General features: G+C 34.4%; 2 protein-coding genes across 2 annotated transcripts in view; both read left to right on the forward strand.

Annotated features, from left to right (window-relative positions):
* Positions 1-21: 21 nt before the first annotated feature.
* Positions 22-4,903, forward strand: LOC105330304 (uncharacterized). The gene is made up of 7 exons (XM_011431922.4): positions 22-271; positions 491-551; positions 1,818-1,915; positions 2,400-3,401; positions 3,513-3,572; positions 3,733-3,889; positions 4,007-4,903. Exons 1-7 carry the CDS (start codon positions 39-41, stop codon positions 4,790-4,792), a joined length of 2,397 nt encoding a protein of 798 aa, XP_011430224.3. The 5' UTR covers positions 22-38; the 3' UTR covers positions 4,793-4,903.
* A 2,912-nt stretch (positions 4,904-7,815) lies between these two features.
* The window catches only part of LOC105330303 (centrosome and spindle pole associated protein 1), a 49,408-nt gene continuing 38,178 nt past the window's right edge, over positions 7,816-19,045 (forward strand). The window contains exons 1-15 of the mRNA XM_066066068.1: positions 7,816-8,095; positions 8,278-8,367; positions 9,278-9,349; positions 9,533-9,643; positions 10,768-10,887; positions 11,912-12,028; positions 12,313-12,432; positions 12,624-12,839; positions 13,651-13,845; positions 14,610-14,828; positions 15,803-15,907; positions 16,620-16,757; positions 17,460-17,588; positions 17,876-18,112; positions 18,841-18,990. Of these exons, the coding sequence (XP_065922140.1) occupies positions 8,284-8,367; positions 9,278-9,349; positions 9,533-9,643; positions 10,768-10,887; positions 11,912-12,028; positions 12,313-12,432; positions 12,624-12,839; positions 13,651-13,845; positions 14,610-14,828; positions 15,803-15,907; positions 16,620-16,757; positions 17,460-17,588; positions 17,876-18,112; positions 18,841-18,990 (2,013 nt within the window). The 5' untranslated portion in view covers positions 7,816-8,095; positions 8,278-8,283. The remainder of the gene's footprint in view (positions 8,096-8,277; positions 8,368-9,277; positions 9,350-9,532; positions 9,644-10,767; positions 10,888-11,911; positions 12,029-12,312; positions 12,433-12,623; positions 12,840-13,650; positions 13,846-14,609; positions 14,829-15,802; positions 15,908-16,619; positions 16,758-17,459; positions 17,589-17,875; positions 18,113-18,840; positions 18,991-19,045) is intronic.

Raw genomic sequence — 19,045 nt, forward strand, 5'->3', positions numbered from 1 at the left:
CGACGTCAATGACGTAACAAAAGCATGTTTTGAAATTGATGCAATGGAAACGGCCAAGAAATACAATTCGGCATGGAAAAGAACTAATGGATGAATATTCTCTAAAGAAAGTAGGTGTTGATTTGGATGACACCATTCTTTATACAGAGCAATATGGACATATGCTTTCCAAAACCTACCCGGAGAACTTGACTGGAAATGCACTGCAGACCGCTTCACGGAAGAGTCAGGATTTGTTGTCCAGTATGTTCGGGTTAATTAACGATGAAAAGTAAGTGACGTTGTTTTTGAGTGGAATAAATTAATACGCTTTCAATATGTATTCACCGTAAGATCAATCCAATTACGCAGGTAATTCTATTATTGAGTATATCCAATAAGAAAGGATTGAAAAGACATGCATATGTCTCTGATGTAACGTTTTACATGAAAATTTACTAAAAATTATAATTGAATTTCCAATATTAGTATATATACCAAACATTTTTAGATTTCAAATCGAATCCTTGAGAAACTCGCCTTTCCCTTCACTCGGTGAAGACCAAAATAAGGTTCAACATTTGATCATTTTACTATTTTGTATTTTCTGGAATCTATTGAATTCAAAACAGTTGCGTGTTTTGTTTGTTTGATTCTCTTGTTTGTTTGATTCTTTTGTTTGTTTGATCGATTCTTTTGTTTGTTTGTTTATTCATTTAATTTTTAAATCCATTTGATCCCTTACGGGTCAAATTTAGTAGAAGCCATTTGTTAGATTGACGGGTAAACTGCACCTCCAATTGGTTGAAAAAATGCTGTCGGCACGCTCGTCAACCAAATTTTCCTGCAGAGTCGGAACTATTAAATTTGTACTATAAATGTATACGAAAAGTTAAGATGAAGCAGATGAGCATTCATATATTATTCTTCATTTTAATTTTATTCTTGAAAGGTCCATTTTTGGGAGTTGATTTTAATCAACTCTCCTATGCAGTTACTCTAGCAAACCGAAAGTGAAACAGTGTTTGGACCTAAGCACAAATCATCACCGCTGACAAGACTAAGTTCTTGAAAATAATAGAGAAAAATTCGATGTAATGTATGCTGAAGCATTGTTTTTCAAGGAAACTTATCTATAAACACTTTGAAAATGGTCAAATTTTATATACTACGAACAATTTAGATATTTTTGTAGTCTCATGTATTCCTACGCCAGTTAATATAGTCTCGTTCAACCAGACGCTCAGCTGTCTCCGTAAATCTGCGACAAGCAGAGAGGGGGCTCTCTTATTGTTTAATAATGATTAAATAATTAAATAATAATTAAGCCGAGCGTCTAGTTAAACGAGACTAGAGTTCGATATCATTAATAGTGCTTGGATCCATACAATTTTTAGAATTGTTTCGATAACTAATACATACTAGTAGTTGAAATCTATCTTTAATATTACACAACATGATTTATATGGGGTTTCTCGAAATTCTTGTCGGAAAAGTCTAAAAATTCATATTATGAAAAAGTGCTTAATTCAAATACAAACTAGAAACTAATTGCCATGCAAGATAAATTGATTTTAAAATAAATGATAATCGATAAAATCAAATCCCGTCAGTACTTCAGTACTTTGATTAAAAAGACAAAACAGATTAAATAACATTTTTTTTTTAATTTGGAACTATCAACGGGAAAAAGTACAGGAAATCTACCTCAATTTGCTATGCACCCAGATGTCGTTTTTCTATCCAAATTTTCTGTTGATGGGCATATTAATAGAAATATATTGAAACATTAATTTCCACAGTAGATCTCTGTTTAAATAGTTTTGTGTACATTGAAGATTTCCAGTGCATACGCCAACGACTTGAAGACTGTCGGGTATGGCCGCGCAGACTCTCCGAGAAAAACAACGTATAACAACTCATTTGACCCTCGATTGTAAGTTGAAAAACTTTCAGTATAGTACAGCAATAGAAAGAAAAGATACATGTACATATGCTTTTAAAGCAGGCAGATGAAATCATTTTTATACATTAATAATGTAACTATCCAATTAAAATTGATATTTGGTTTTGAAAATGAAATATGCAATTCTTCTGCAAAATGATATTGAACACATTTGTTGACACACCGTTTAAAATTTGTGATTTATGGGGGCCAAAATTGACTTTTATCATATTAGGCAATTTCATGCATCGTGGTGCACGTAAATGTCATCAATACAACAATCATCTATGTAACTATGATTCGTACTTCATTTTGTCAAATAAAGTGCTAAAAAATGAAATTCTAATTGTATATTACCCTCGCTGGTTAATTGATTAGACAAAAACATTTATAAGAATGACCACAAATAGCATAATGAATTTTAAAGTAACCATGGTATGAACCGTAGCCCCATGTACAGATCATTATATAATAGGTCATTCCGAGGCCTGGGGGAAGAGGTCTTCACCCCGCGGACAGAGGACGAGGACGACAAAAGTAAAGCCCGGATGACGGAGAACGTGTTCCTGGCCCTGGACAACCCGTCGGCGCTGGTGAACGACTATTTGTATGGGTACCGGGAGTATCTGAGGGGTCTGACGGGTCTACCCACAAAACACATCGGGTCGGGGGATGAACCAATAAGCGATGACGGCTCCGACGAGTGCAAGCGTCTCTTTCAGAGAATCCGATCCGAATCGGTTAAATCCATGTTTTTACCTGAAAACGAAATCCCGCAGCACACCGATTCCGGAATTCTTTCAGAAAGCCCTGATAACTGCAAATCACCTACAGCCTATACACATCAAAACCATAACCAATCCAATCAATTAGACTTACATGAACCAAGCATGTCAACAGCTACTGTTTTAAAACATAGTCAAGAAAGAATGGAATCAAATTCACAAAAGAATGTATCGAAATCAATGTGCGAAGAAACCTTCGACGAACCAATGCCAAGCACTATCTCGCCCACCATATCACGTGATCAGGCCCCGCGACCAAACATCAAATCTCCTCCTGGATTTCCTCCAGTACATGGTAATAAAGAAACCGACAAAATAATGAAAACTGGCAAACCTGCAGAAGATTCAAAACATATTGATCACGAGTCAAGTAAGCAGACGAAAGATGTTACGACATCCGGTAATACCCAACATCCTCCAGCGAAGCAGGAGACAACTGGGCAGCAAGTCCCCCGGTCCTCAGAATCCAAGAAACAGGAAATAGGAATAAAACAAAAGTCAGTAGATGTAACAAAAAAGACGTATTCAGGCAACCGACCACAGACACACAAATCTGTCCCTCAGCTTTCGAAACAGCGAGAACCGCTGAAAGAGAAAAGACTGAAGGACTTGTCAGAACTGAGACAACAGGCACGGGCGAGTGGGGAAGGAGCAACGGTTACAAAAGACCAGAGTGCACCATGCAATGCAAGGTACGTGTATTGATATTCAAAGAAAAAGTAATAATTGGTCGTATCCTAGTCCTTCCATCGCAAAAACGAAACCTCAAGTTTATTTTCATAGTTTTTTGAAATTCATTCCAGTTGGGCAGAAAAATTGTTTCACAAAGAGCCTGAAGGAAAAGACAAAGATTCAAAAGAAAAGTATGTATGGCATTTTAAATTAAGAATTCTTCCATCAGTGTAATTGGCTTGTAATATGTTGGACTGTATGTCGAAACGCAATCAAACTTATTGGAATAAACCTTTTTTTTAACAATCGGTAAAAAGGTTATTTATTATATCATGTACATAATTTTAATAGAAGGAATAGTCATGAAATCAAACCATGGATGGAGAAATCGTCTAAGTTAGTCACATCAAATTTAAGAGCTAGTTCAGAGCCGTTTATTCCACCATCACATGTCTCAAAGTCGAACAACGCCTTTCAAGTTCAAGCTACTACTCTAGTTCCGGTTGAGGTAGGTTAACTCTCGTGTAGATTTTGATAGGAAAACCGCAAACATTTAATGAAAATAGTATGCGATTTATAATTACATGTACCATCAATATTGGTAAAGTTTTCTTTTATTTTAAAGGAATTCAAGCCAAGGCCATATAGTCTGACCACTCATGCTCAAACAATCAACTTCCCCTCAAACCTTCAGCCTGCGCCGCATCCACAGCCTCCAAACATGTATGTTCCTACAAACATCCCTCCCCCACCCGTCCACAACTGGGCTCAGTTCAATTCACAGCAGAGCTTTCCCAGACTACAAGACACCTTCCAACCTGGCAACTGGTTCAACGACAACAATATGGCACAGCCCGTGAAATACGACGGCTATCAGTATCAACAGCAGTTCCCCGACCCAGCAACCGTCAGCCCGGTCGACCAGTTTGTCCCTGGTGTCATGCAAAACAGCCCATCTTACGGTCAGAGTTATCAGTACAACCAGGTTGCTGGGAACTACTCGTTTGGAAACGTCCTTCAGAGCAACAACGCAACAACAAACGTACCGCCGCAGTACACCTTTAGTCAGCACCGGTTCTTGCCGACTGTCAACTGCCAACAGAACAGTCAGCAACAACACTTCTATCGCCACCGGGAATTCCGTAACGGTGTTCCATTTAATTACAGCAACAACTCTTCCTCTAGCAACAACAACAACAATTACAACAACAACAATAATAACAATAACAACAACAATAACGTGTCAGAGGTTGATGGTAATTGTTGTGGAGAAGTGGGGGAGGGTATTCCATGTGTCCAGTTCCGACGAAGTCGCAGTTGTGAGGACTTGTGTATTGACGGTTCAAAAGGGAAGCCCAAGCCAAGAGCAATCCGCTCCAACCTAGTCAGGATCTATCCGACAGAGTCCTGATTTATCTTGTTTATTCTTATTTATTGGAACAATTTTTCTTGTTACATTTGATGTGTTGTGTTTTTGCTTAAGAAATGAAATGTATATAATTAACTTGTGAATGATAATTTCGTTAAATGTTGGTGATTTTATTGTTAATACTTATAGAAAGGTTTACCATATCACCAAAATAGAACCATTTTAACAGGAGCTTGGACTTTGGGTAGTTGAGTCAAACAGCAATGTGACATAGGCTTGTCTGTTTCATTATAGGCCACTCAGCCATGGCTCTTTGAAATCAACAAAATTTGTCCGGCTTTTGAGCGAAGACTACGCAATCGGTGTATATTTCCCTTGAAACCAGCGTTATTTTAACTTGTTTTGACGCAAGAAATAGATCGTTACATCCTACTGCAAGTCCAAGGTTCTAACTTGTTAGTTGACGCTATAAAGACGTCTATGCAATGACACACATACACACTGATAATAGAAGTGACGCAGGCCTGGGGCCATCAAACTTTTGACCCCAGTCTCACTTTTCCAATATATATTCCTCTTACAAATTGAAAGGACCCTGAAGCACATAATAGAAACAAGTTTAAATTTTCACTTACTGCATTACCAAAGGACACCGGGATACTGTAAATTCCTTATACATGTATTACGCGAGTACTTAATTCCGCGATCCGCGTCTTTTAGTTAAATTTCTATCTTTTAGGATATACAATAAAATCATTATAATAGTAAATTGATCCAAACGGTCGGATCACGTCGAGTCGTTAGGCGCAGATCTTCAGGTCAAACATTTGAAACGAGGGTCATACTAACGATCGGAATATATATACAGCGGGAAAAAGAGCTCACTTTTGATGCCAGTCTTAGTTTTCCAAATGAGTAGAAATGTGAGACTGAAATCACAGTGAGGTTGTCTTGATGTTATGGCCCCGGGGCATGGAGATAAAGTGAACTCGTTTATAAGTGTAATTTTGGCTGCTTTCGTCAAGAGTTAAAAAAAAATCTGAGATTATACATGTATATGAACATATAAGTTTGTATTATAAACAACGATTATTAGAGTTCATATTGCTGTGTTTTATTCCAGGCGCGGTTCCAGAAAATTTTCAAAGGGGTTTGGAGGTTGATGTTGAGGTTAAATTGTATGAAGTTAATGTAAACCCGGGGATTCTTTTTAGGCATGCGGTGGTAATGGGGCCGTCTAGAGACCATACATATGTTTAGGGCAAAGCCTTAAGAAATAAATTTCATTATTGGTGCTCCCGTTAATATACTAGTACATGTATGTTGAATAAATTTGTATTTTAATCTAAAAAAAATTAAACAAAACTATGGAAATAAAAATTGCAATTTAACAATATATAACTATGTTTTTCAAATTCCGTCTCAAGCAAAGATATCAAACTCAAGGGAAAAAAAGGAAGAGAGAAAAGGAGGAGAATTAAAGAGCAAAGGCGGATCCAGCAATTTGGAAAAGGGGGGGGGTTCCAATTGATGATAATCAATACGTGCAAAATTCATTAATTTTCAACAAACAAGTCCTTTTGAACGTTTTCCGTGCGTAAATTTAATTAACAGTTATCTCGTCAATATCTACATGTATTTCATACCTTTTTTAATATCAGAGTGCACTGTAAAGCGTTTTGGGTTAGGTAAGGAAGATTTGCACAATTTCTAGCCTTAGAAAAAAAAACCAAGTCCCCAGCAATGAGAACGTGCGTCTATGCTTAATAGAAAGAAACACTAAAAAATGATTCAGACATATTACGACAAGCTATTATAAATATGAATTTTTTGGTAATATTTTTTATGTCTTTGATGTTTAAATTCTGAACTATTTATCGATTTTGATTTCTATCGATTGCCTTCTTAAATAAAGGTCTAAATGATAGGATATGACAAAAAATGGGGATACTTTATCTGCTGAATAGATTGTTCATGTGTAATACAATGGTACAAGCAATAGTCGTCCCAGGGAACTTGATGTGACCTCTGTAATGGGTGCGAAATATCACCCGGCACTAGTACAGATGCGATCATATTCAAGGAAGTTGTGAAAAGTTGTGCATTTACGTAATGGTTTACATATAAACCCCTTACACGGTATTTTTGTAACGTAATTTCCGATTCTTGGAAAAAAAAAAAAAAAGGCTTCCAGCCTTCGTGTGTGATTCAGGTATGAAGGTAGCTAGCATTCCAGAAAAATAGCATAACCCGCATAAGAAATTCTTTAAATGAGCAATTTTAAAAGCATTTATTTGAGATAATTAAAGTATTTATAGTATAAATGGGAAAAATTAAATAGGAATTACAAGTTTTCCAAAAATTCATATGTCCCAGAGAAAGGGGGGGTTCCGGGGGTCGGAACCCCCCCCTCTGGATCCGCCAATGAAGAGTGAGCTGGTGACGTAAACTATAAGGGGTTTATACATGTATTATGTTTTATATATTCTATGATACAAGTAATAAAACAAAGGATCCTATATCAACCAGTCATGGGAAAAATTTCTTAAGAACCTGTAAATTCGTTCATTGGCAAAATATTATGCCTTATATTTCGCCACTGAGGTTTTTGTACTTATTAGTAAAATGTTTTAAAATGCCAAATGCTAATTTTCGTGGATTTTGTTTGTGAAGTTGATACACGAAATTAAATGTCCATTGAAGTGCAAGATCTAATACATATTTTATCGATATTATAAATGGCAATGAATCAAAGTAGCATTAAACTTTGATTTTCACTAAATCAATGAAAATGGGAAACACAGTTTAAAACTTCTATACCAACTTTACAGTATCGGGATTTTTTTTTCGCATTCTTCACTTATAATGTCATCATTAAAAAAAGCCGGGTTTCTATTTAGATATTTTCATTATATCATGCAAAAAAACAATGTTAGAAAACAAGATTTTTACTAAAAATCCTAATTAAGTTCGAAAAAAAATTTAATGGGAAATACTGGTACATGTATTCAATAGTTCGGATTACCATGTAACGTATCCGCTTTAGAGTTTATGAAAGAATTGACGCATGCGTGAAAAGTCGTAACCCGCTCTATTTCCTGTTCAAGTTGGTTCTCGCTTATTGACAAATATTAAAACCTTTAGTATCGGTAATTAATGCTAAAGTGTAAACAGAATAACCAAGTTTGGAATACTTATAACACAATCCTACCAAAAATGTAAAAAATTGTTTGACAGTGCATCAGATGATGTAAACAAACAGAGGAAAACACGGGTTGCTATAAACGCCATTGCTGCATGGTTCAAAATCTTTCACCGAAGTAAAGAACCAAACAAATTTTGTAGGTATGAAGTTATGATTACTGTATCCCTTCATAAGGCAAAAGATTTAAAATATATGAAAACACGACACGTTAATTCAGAAATTTGTTTGAACTTTTTGAAATATATCCATGATACTGATGCTAAGATCGGTGATAAAGTAGAAGACTAGTCAATTTTCTAACAAATGAGTTATCTTATAAAAGGACACAATGGCAGCTGCTGTTGAGAATGATATTGAGGAATTTATTCGAAACCAGAAAGCAAAACTGCAGCAGGAGAGGCAGTATCTGTCGGTAAGATTTTGCATGATGTTGTACATTTACTCAAGTTAAATTAAAAGTATGTAGAAATTTAAGCCCACAAATTTTATAATATTCTTACAAATTTTGTTAAGCTGAATCACATTTTTTAAACAACATGAATGAATGCTTTAAAGTGTGAATTGTTTTATCAATATGAATTGCATGCTTAACTTCACTGGTGTTGAGAAGACTCTTAACAAGCTGCTTAGCCAAACCAATCATTTCATACAAATATGTCCATGTTCTTCACTTAGTGTAATGCTATTGCTAGAGTAGAACTTCATAGAATGCATTACTACTGGGAACATTGATATGAGGTGCAAATTCTGAATTAATACTAACTCATAATAGTTTGAATATCACTTTTTCACCATGATCTGATACATGCAAGATGACGAGATATTTCATTTTAACAATAGCTCTCCGTGAATACATATTTCATAGAAAGAAAGTATGCCTCCTTATATTGAGTGGGAACCTCTACAACAGATAATCACATTCTTACTGTCAGATATGTTATAAAACATGAATTTTGCATTTAACATGGATCATTATCACATTATTCCCAATGAAGTGACCACAGTGTAATATTAATTTTAAAAACGATTTGCACTTTCATTATTCTCTTCACTACATAACCTTTTTTGGTTTAAGCTTGAATCTCTTGATATATTAGGCTATGTAGAATTTTGTTTTCATCTTGCCTCAATATAGAAGACTTCTTAAATATCCAGACTTCGTTCTTCTATGTTGTTTATATATTTTTTTCATTTAAATAAATATAATATAATTTAATATAAGCTCACCTTTGATAGACCCCAGAGTCTATTACAATCATTAGTAAATTTATTCAATCTCTGCAACTCCCCAACCTTTTGACCCTGTACACATTGAATCCCAGGAGGAGGAGAGAAGTGATGAAAGGGGGCGTAGACAGTGGGGAAAACCAACAGAAACACGTTATGCTAATGAGGTAGGAGGGGCAAATCTAGTTACTGAAAAATCTTTAGGAATTTAGTTATACTTCAATGGGAAATAAAATAGCAAAAATTCAAGTACATTTGTAACTTGACATTATGTTGTTAAGCTCATTAAGGGAGGAAAAAAAATAAGATAGGGCTTGAAAAACCAAAAGGTTTCATCAAATTATTTTCAGAGAGAATCCCCAGGTGGTCTACCACTAACAAATGAAAAAGCAAAATCTAAGCAACAGCAATTGAGGGAGGAGAGAAAGAGAGAATATAATGAACTCTTAAACAGGAAACAGGTATCAGATTCAGTGCTCACTGCTCTACTACACCATGCACTTAACATTTTTCATCACCTCTTGCTGAAAGTTTTATATCATTCCAAATAAAATGATCTCTCTCTCTCTCTCTCTCCTCTCTCTATCTCTCCTTCTTTCTCTCTGTTCAATTTATAACACTGAACATTGACATAAAGTGTTAACATTTAAGCATATATATCTTTATTGTTTTGATATTTATAATTAACGAGGCCAGGTCTAATTTTTTCTGCCCTAGATTTTTTAATGAAATTTTTTACATAAATTTCTACTGATATAATTATTGTTTTAAGGAAAAAAAATCAGACATTTACCACACCGTTTGTTCAAGGGGTCATCTCAAAGTTTGTTTATCTTTAACATGGGACCCTATGGGATTTTGCCTGAAATGTATCAATTTTGCACGTTTTTTACATTTTTTTAAAACTTCTGCCCTAGGGATTTCTTTTTCTGTTCTACATATTAAAGTTATTGCTTAAAGACATCAAATGGTCAAATAAAAAAACCCTTTTACCTCCTGGTTTGATCCAGGGGTCTTATCAAAGTAATTTTTTGCATGCCTAATTTCCCAGTTTGTCAGATAATGGCTATTTTTTGATTTGACAAAGACGGAAATGGTAATCTTTAAGGTATTATTAAAACATTCAGACACATTTCAGTAATAAATAAATATATAACATCGCATATTAAGGGTTATTAATATAAAATACATGGTTACTGTCTTGAAATATAGAAATTAAGCTACATTTAGGCGGATAAAGAAAACGTGACAGAGGGCTAGGCTTGCTGAACCCCCTTCACGTATTCGAACCGAGCCCAAATATAGCTTATACTTCGAGACATTTATGTTTATTCCACAATATAATATCAATTTTACGCATCAATCGAGCTAATTTCAACAAATTTTGCTGAATATCTGCAGTTGAAACTATTACGCCATGGCGTCAACAAAGCAAAAATATGACGTCACAATACCAATGAAACGCTGCGCGAAAGCGTGCGTACTCGTTCTGTACTCGGCCTCGTTAATTACAATTTGCACTTTGAAATAGATAATTAATCACAAGTTTCACTGTGTTATGCTATGTACACACATATATATGTAGAATAAAACCAACTCTAAAGCACCTGAAAATAACAAAGAGCAGATCATAGATATTCCCACAGAAAAGGACAACGATCCTACCCATCAAAACGGGACAGACAGTAACAATAACACACAGCAGGTGATTGCGCAATAGATCAGTGTTGAATTTTATGTTGTATTTTATTGTATGCATGAGGTTATAGGTAGATAAAAAGGGGGCTATACTCACAATGTCAAAAGACCAACAAACATTGCCAAGTTTATTACCCCCCCCCCCCCCCCCCCCCCCCAAAAAAAAAAAAACCAAACCAAAAAACAAAACCTAAAAAAACTGACACCATAAATATTAAGATAACTTTATTAAATATATTGCATCCGGCAAAACATTGTCTCTTTCAGGATCTGCTACCACAAAAGTTTTTTTTTTTATTTTACATGTCACTTGTTTAGTTTTAACCATCTCTTTTTCACAAGCCTTAGATTTTTTTATTTAAAGTAAAGTGCCAGTTTTTGTCAAATGTTAGAAGTGCTCATATTTGCACAGTATTTTAGTCTGTAGAATGAGATCTGCATGAAATCATTTCATCATTATCCCATCAAAATATTTATAACATTTATGTATTTGTTGTAATGGTGTTTGTGTATATCTCTGGTGTTAGAATTTGTCACTACTACTAAAATCTGTTATAAATGTGCATACATTGTAGAAAATTGTTATAATTGTATATAAGTGTACTGGTACCTGTATTAAAAACCTGTATTATTTGCTTTTACCATCTTAATGTGCTTGCTAGCAAAATGGTTTTGCAATAGTAAAACATTGCGTGTCAAGGATTTTATACCTAATATATCAGCACATTTTTTGCAATTTTTGCTTGGCTGAATTGTGGTGTTGGCATTGTATTCTCTGTATATTGACTAGATGTTTAGAATTTACTCAATCTAGGCAGACTGTTTAGTGTGCTTTGTGCAAATTTTGGATTTTTATAAACTACTTTTTGGGTAGACATTGATAATGTCATAATTATGTTGAAAAACAGATGCTTGTATGTACTACATGTATTAGTACCGTAGTAGCTTTTAAGCTAGAATTTTAGAAAATTTGTCTAAATTATGAGAGCCATTGAGAGCTTACTCTTGTTTTGTTACAATGAAATAAAAAGCATCAGACAGGAGGACTTCAACAACAGAGTCCCAGGAAACCGGACTTAGACTATAATGAGATTGAGCGCAAGTTCCAAGAACAGAAGAGGCGGGAGTTTAATGAATATGTAAATAGAGTAAGTCGATTTTTTTATTCATTTAAAAGAAGCAGGGATATTTTGTTTTATCAGGGTTTTTTTTTAAAAAGATTTGTAACAGTCACATTAAATTCAAGGATGCCACTGGGAGCATTATAGGGTTTTTATTTTTGGGGTTAGCAGTCAGAGAATTCTTAATTGCAAAAATAATATATACATATTAAACTTAAACTGGGTTAAAATTGAAGCAAGTTTGTTAGTGAGTGTACCATTATGTTAATCACTTGTGTATGCATGGGTTTATGTGTTTTTATTGATTTTAGCCTAAATTCAAGAAAGCTCCAACACCACCTCAGTCAGGGATGAAGTTTGGTGAATATGAAGATTTTAGGAAAAGGGTGGAGCAGCAGCGAAAAGAAGAGTATCGGTCAGAGCTAGAAAAGGTGAGAGGACAATCAATGAAGTTTGGACAGATATGTGTAGTAATGAAAATTTGTCAAAAAATTAGCATTTCCTTAGAAAACCTTTTTCATAATCCTACTTTTATACACACTGAAATGAATCTTTGGTTTCTTTGAAGAGCACATGCACTTAATACACATGTATTGCATGCAAACTCTTGATTCTGTTTTAGCAAACTCTGGAACAAGCCATGATCAGGGCTCAAGGAGATATACCACGGATTGGCACAAAGCCCAATATTTCTCAGGAAGAACTAAACAATATTGCTCAAGAAAAACAGAGACGAGATCTCCGAGACAAAATGGTGGAGGATAAAAGGATCAGGGAATTTGAGAGGATGCTGCATATGTCTCATCATGATGACAGACTGACGGATTACATGGAGCAGGTGAGGGCTGCCTGTGATAGAATAGACAGTGTGTTAATATATGATTATGAGTTTTTGTGTTACCTATGTAGTAATGATAGAAATCTTCTAGAAATGAACAATGAAATATTAAACAAAGCAACTGTCTGTAAGTATCAGTAGTTATATAGGTTTGTGGTGCAGAAGCTGGCTGGTTGTTAAAATAAAGAAAACCAAAATTTTTATTTGAACAAAACCATCATTATTCATTAAAACTATTACATATGGTCTTCCCCCACCAAAAAAAAACAAAACCAAAAAAACATGATATCTCATAGTGTATATCTATTGGGGTTTTTTTTTCGTGTGTCACAAAATTTGCGAAAATGGGAAAATTTATGTAGCATTTTTAATTTGCGTCAGTCATTTCTTTGCTTAATAAAAAGCTTCTTACAGAAAATAATTCTAGCTATAATTTCTGTGAATTCAAAAATTGGCAATTTAAAGAGATCGCGAAAAAAGGTGAAAATTAGATCTTCACAAAAATTATGGGATGTGCGGTAATTGTATATGTGATATTAATATCAACTTAAACAAGTAAATGTACATGAGGAAGAATTTTATCTTTACATGACACAAATTTTTCCAGAAAACTTGACTGTCAAAGATATAATGACATTATATATTATACAAAATACCGTACGGATGATTATTGCATGGACAACAACTAGACCAGATTAGCATTTATAAATTAGAAAAAAATTATTCTGTCTTTTTTCATTTATTGCTTTTACTCTAAGTAGAATTTTCTAGCTTATATGTGCATTATTTGAAAACCTTTTTTACACCACAGGAGAGGAATAGAATTATCGAAGACTATCCACTTAGGGAACAAGATATTCTAGCCATGTTTCAAAGGCAGATAGAGGAAAAAGAGAGAAGGAAGCAAAATGAGGCACGAGAAAGAGAATTAGAGAAAAAACAATTAGAATTTCAGAGGAAACTGGATCAAAATTACTCGCAAGATAGAAATGATTTTGGTTTCCAGGTATTTTCGGTGCAGTTGTACTGACATTCAAGTGTGTTACTAATATACTTGAAACTGATATATGTACCTTTTTCAGAGAGTCAGAAATATTTTTGAATGACTTGAAGATCAATATTTTTTTGACAAAAAAAGGAGAGATGTTTTTGTTTAGTATTTTTAAGGGCTGAGCTATTGTCATATAGGAAAACATATTGATAATAAAAGTAGTGTAGTAATTATGATCAAGAGATCACGAGGTATGATGTGATTATGATGGGAAAAATCTAAGGCTTGTTTTTGTTGTCTGCCACTTTTGGTCAACCTTCCTTGATTTGCACTTTGAAGTTTGTTAACTATTTTGCTTGGTATACAGTTACAATTATTTATGAATATGTTCCATACGTATTACATGCAGTATATACCATCATTGCAAACCACAGCCATCATGTTTTGATCCTCTCCCATTTGGCCATGCATGGTTGCATGAGAAGAGAATATCTTTTACTGGTAGTTTATTAAAGTAAGGTTGACTAATGCAAATAAATTCTTAATATAAATATATCTAGACTGTGGCTTGAGATGATGAGTATATGTATTAAAAATCTTAAAAATATCTATTCCTGTGACTTTTAACAACACTTGTGCTTCTAAATTTTCTTAACCTAAATTTACAAATGTATTTATTTTGATTGTATGCAATCTAATTATCGATTACAGTATCTAGTGTTTAAGTATCAAAAACATTACAGGTGATCCTAACTTTTCAGTTGAATTTGAATATTCAGGGTAGGAATGCTGCTCGATCTGAGCCCCCTCCCCCTGGGCGTAGAGGTGACCAGTATGATGCCCCCAGACAGCAGTCAGAGTATGTCCCCCCTCGCAGGGGGGCTCGCTCTCCACCCAGACAGGACTACTCTCCCAGACAGGAAGAAGGATTCACAGAGCGACTCCACAAGAGATATGAGGATGAGAGGCGACAGGATTACCAGAACCACGTACAACAGGTTAGTGAACAGAGTCTCAGAGAGGTGAGCCTTATTGGCTCTTTGTGTGCATATAAAGACAACTGTGGCCTACCTAAATTATACAAGACTTTGGTAGATTTACAGTCAAGTGGTACACAGACCAACTCGTATACAGGTCAACTCGTATACAAAATTTTCCGCATAAAAAAACGAAAGTCAACTCGTATACAAAAATTTCCGCATAAAAAACTAAAAGTCAACTCATATACAAAAAATTCCGCATATGAAATAGGTATGCTTAACCGAAAGTCAACTCGTATGCAAAAATAATTTCAAACAAAATAATAAGGAGTATCTTAATTAGCCTTTGAGAAGTCATGGAGAAGCAAGACACACCGCGCTTGATGTTTTAACAATTTTGTTTTGATGTGTAGAAATAACTACCAAATAATAATGATTGGATTGATCCAATTAATTATCGTTAATTTTTTTGTTGTAATTTCACATCGTTACCGAGTTTAATGATAATGCACAATTATACATGTATGAATTTTGCAATCTTTGTAATTGTTGAAAACATCCATTTTATTCTTATAATTATGTCCTTTTTACGCTGAATTACGGAAGCAATATATAAAGACATTTTATTACAAGAAACCAAGTGTTGGGAATTTTTGTATACGAGTTGACTTTCGATTTTGTAACGGGATTTTTTTGTATACGAGTTGACTTTCGGTTAGGTATACGGGAATTTTTTTGTATACGAGTTGACTTTCGTTTTTTTATGCGGAAATTTTGTATTACGACCTGTATACGAGTTGGTCTGTGTACGACTTGACCGGACACCCTTTGGTAGATTTCACAAACAAAAGGAACCTGAGTTTCCCATCAGAAGTAATATCAAAGTAGAAAAATTGAAGAAATCATTCTTTAAGCTCATTTTTTCAGAGTATTTAAAGAGTTATTTATTTTATAACTTGACTGTTGCAAGTCTTAATATTTTTAAAATTCAGTCGGAATCTGATCCCCCATTCAGTCATAGACTAGGTGGATATGAAACACATAGGAACAAGCTGAAAACTCAGAGAATCCTAGAGACCCAGCAGCATATGGAGGAGGTACCTCTACCCCCACCCCCACCCTACCCTCTCTCTCCTTTAATCATTAATACACAGTCTCTGGTCTTTGTGTGGTGTTCTAAACTCTACCATGTTTGCATTCTGACTTTGAAAAAAGTAGTGCATCACAAATGAAAACTCTCTTCTGATTATTGATAATGTGAAAGAGTGATGAAGCTTGGTTGTAACACTCTCAGTGGGTTGGAATACATTACAGTGTGAAGATCTATAATAACCTTTCTGTCTGTACATGTGATAAATATTCACTGAATGAGAATGCTATGATAGTTGCTGAATCTTTGAGTCATAATTGTCATTAGAAAACTGACATAAAAATATTTATCCAGCACAAATATCTGAACTACATTTTACTGCTTTTACCTTTTCTGTTCTTTATTTTTTTTATAATCTGTGTGATTGTTACTTTAACTAGCAACAAACGCTGTTTTAGACTTTGAATATTAGTTTTCTTTGTTAAGATCGAATGACAATGTTTCATTTCTTTCCATGCATGTCTAACTTTCTCTTTAATATGGACAATATTTTTGCAAGAGATAAAATGTATCTGAATGCTGATAAATATTCATGTTATGTTTAAATCAAGCATTTTTGATTTGATTGTTGTTTTGTTTTTTAAAATAATTTTTGTGGAATCATACACAATTCCTGGTTTTCTGAGTTTTGTCACCTATTTTTGTTGTCAATGCACCAGAGAAATGCTCAAGCCACAAATCGTAGCTGGAATGAACCAGAGGACACAGAGAGTGGCCTCCCTTTGGGTAATGACTTTAACCATAAACAGCAGATGGAGGTCCAGAGAAATCGAGAGTATAATGAATTTCTGAAGAAGGTATTCATTGCACAGCATGACGTAGCGTTTTTTTTTTACACAACTTTTGTTTACTATTTTTTGTTATTGGTTATTTTGTTGAATCAAGATTACTGTGCAAATGTAAACACATACAGAATAGCTTAGAGTTGTTGATAAGAATAGTATAAGAATTTTTTTTTATAGAATATTATTCCCCATTCCCTTTTCAATTTAATGAGCAGAAGAGTGAACTTTATGGAATAGTATAATTAAGCACAGAAACCCAACTGTATTAGTGTTCTGTTGTATTAGCTGTACATTGAAACTTGTTATGCAATATGTTTGATTTTTCAAAGAAAACATTTCTCTGTTAAGATGAAACACAGTTTTCTATAAAGACCTTTAACTTTGCCACACCAAAAATAATCATTGGAACTGTTTACTTTGGAAGTTAAGCCTTTACCCTTATATTGATTTTTTTAAAAAATACTGATCAATAATTGCAGCAGTTTCATCAGGGAAATAGACCTTAACAGTTGGTTTTTGTGTGTGTGTGTTTCTTGAAAAATCAAACTTAGCATGTCGTTAACGCTGAATTTTCAAATGATTGTGACAGACAATTGGATATACAAGTTCTGCTTTTAGCTTTTGTATGGCATGGTAAGTGATAGGTATTGTGTGTGTGTGTATAAACACAAATTTAGAGTACTGTAGAGATAAGTCACATTCTTTTATTATCAGAAATATGATAAAAACAGAGCCCCTGCAGGAAAGCAGAGGGGTGGTACTCTCTCCCTCGGACAATACGAGGACGAGAAGAAAAAGTTACAACAAGAGCGACAACGAGAGTACCGAGAGCTGATGGACAAGGTAGCTCCGCCCACTAACCCCGCTATTAGCCTATTAGCACATCTATCACTTGTGTATAATTGCATCTAGACTTTATAATTTTTTTGGTTTTCATCTACTCACAAGGAATTTTTCTGCACATCTATTTAAAATGTTTTCTAAGCATTGCTGTATGTGTAAAAACTGAGCAAAAAACATCCTTTGTTCTATTTTATGATAAACAAAACTCAAAACTCAAAAGAAAATTCCCAGATTTGAATTCTTTGCAATAGATTCCTCTTTAGTTACTTTTGTGTACCACATTTTAGCGTGTCTACTATCATTCCATGAAGAGAAAGGATAAAAACAAGCTGCCGTCGCTACGAAATGATGCAAAGATAAGGCAGCATCCGTTAGTAGTGTACCGGGAACAGGTTAATGAGCTGTTAAAATCTCTCGATGAAATCGAAGAGAATGAGGTACCGGAAAATGTTCTCAGAGAGTACATTAAAAAAATTAAACAAAAGAAAAACTTAATAGAGGAAAATTACCGTCTGCAGCAACAGGTATTACGTATGCAGCATGCATGGCCAAAATTATAACAACTAAAATATGTGCAGCATTCAGGTCTTTATGTTTTAGTAACTGAAGCCTAATGAATCCTGGAACTTGCATGAAAGGACTGAAAGATCTGACCTCGGAGCAATTACCGACCAAAACTTGATTAATTGCATTGTTTATTGTACTGTGTGATTTTAACTTGATTGAACAGTGTATCTTTTGATTGCTTTTTTCTTTCATACTCCTAAACTTTTTTGCACAATTGATTTAATGTCATAAAGATATTCCTGATGCCTGTATAAACTTTTCTTCATGTTTATATTTAAATCAAAAACTAAAGATAAAAGATTGACACATTTGAATTGAATGTACTCTTAAAACATAGTTGTTGATTGTATTCTATGCATGTATATTTTCACATTTACAATAAAGATTTGTGGTTTTTGTTTTCAAGTTTTCACAACCTGTTTTGAAGTTAAATGTATCTGTAGATTGCATTCCCTACACCAATGCATTTGACTTTGATTTCATATTGTATCTTGTAGATCCTATTGTAGAAATGTTCTGAACATATTGTGTTTATAACTTTCATTTTGCACTCTTTAGTTGACTATCTGATTGTCATCTGCATCTTTTGTCACAATGTGTTGCAGATTTGGTCGATACAGAGTAGTAAATTTAGTTTGATATGCATGTCATGCATGTAATTTCTCTTCATACTTGGCTTTTGCAGAAAGAACAAGAACGGAATAGAGGGCGACGTGGGGAGCCCACAAGATCCAAATCTCCGGACAACTTCTTTTCTGGTTTCGGAAAACATGATGAGGAGCGAAATAAACTCAACGTGGAGAGAAAGAAGGAATACAATCACATGCTGGCAGAGGTAGAGTAGGGTCCTGTATCTTACAACACATAACCTGTTATATATTTCCCTGTTG

This window comes from Magallana gigas, chromosome 7, assembly GCF_963853765.1.
Source record: "Magallana gigas chromosome 7, xbMagGiga1.1, whole genome shotgun sequence".
NCBI classification, from domain to species: Eukaryota; Metazoa; Mollusca; class Bivalvia; order Ostreida; family Ostreidae; genus Magallana; species Magallana gigas.

Excerpts from the sequence above, each read along its gene's own strand:
- LOC105330304 (XM_011431922.4), top strand. The coding sequence starts at position 39 with ATGCAATGGAAACGGCCAAGAAATACAATTCGGCATGGAAAAGAACTA. Across the intron at positions 272-490 it reads GGGTTAATTAACGATGAAAA|ATTTCAAATCGAATCCTTGA; the intron begins GTAAGTGACGTT and ends AAACATTTTTAG. Across the intron at positions 3,573-3,732 it reads GACAAAGATTCAAAAGAAAA|AAGGAATAGTCATGAAATCA; the intron begins GTATGTATGGCA and ends TAATTTTAATAG.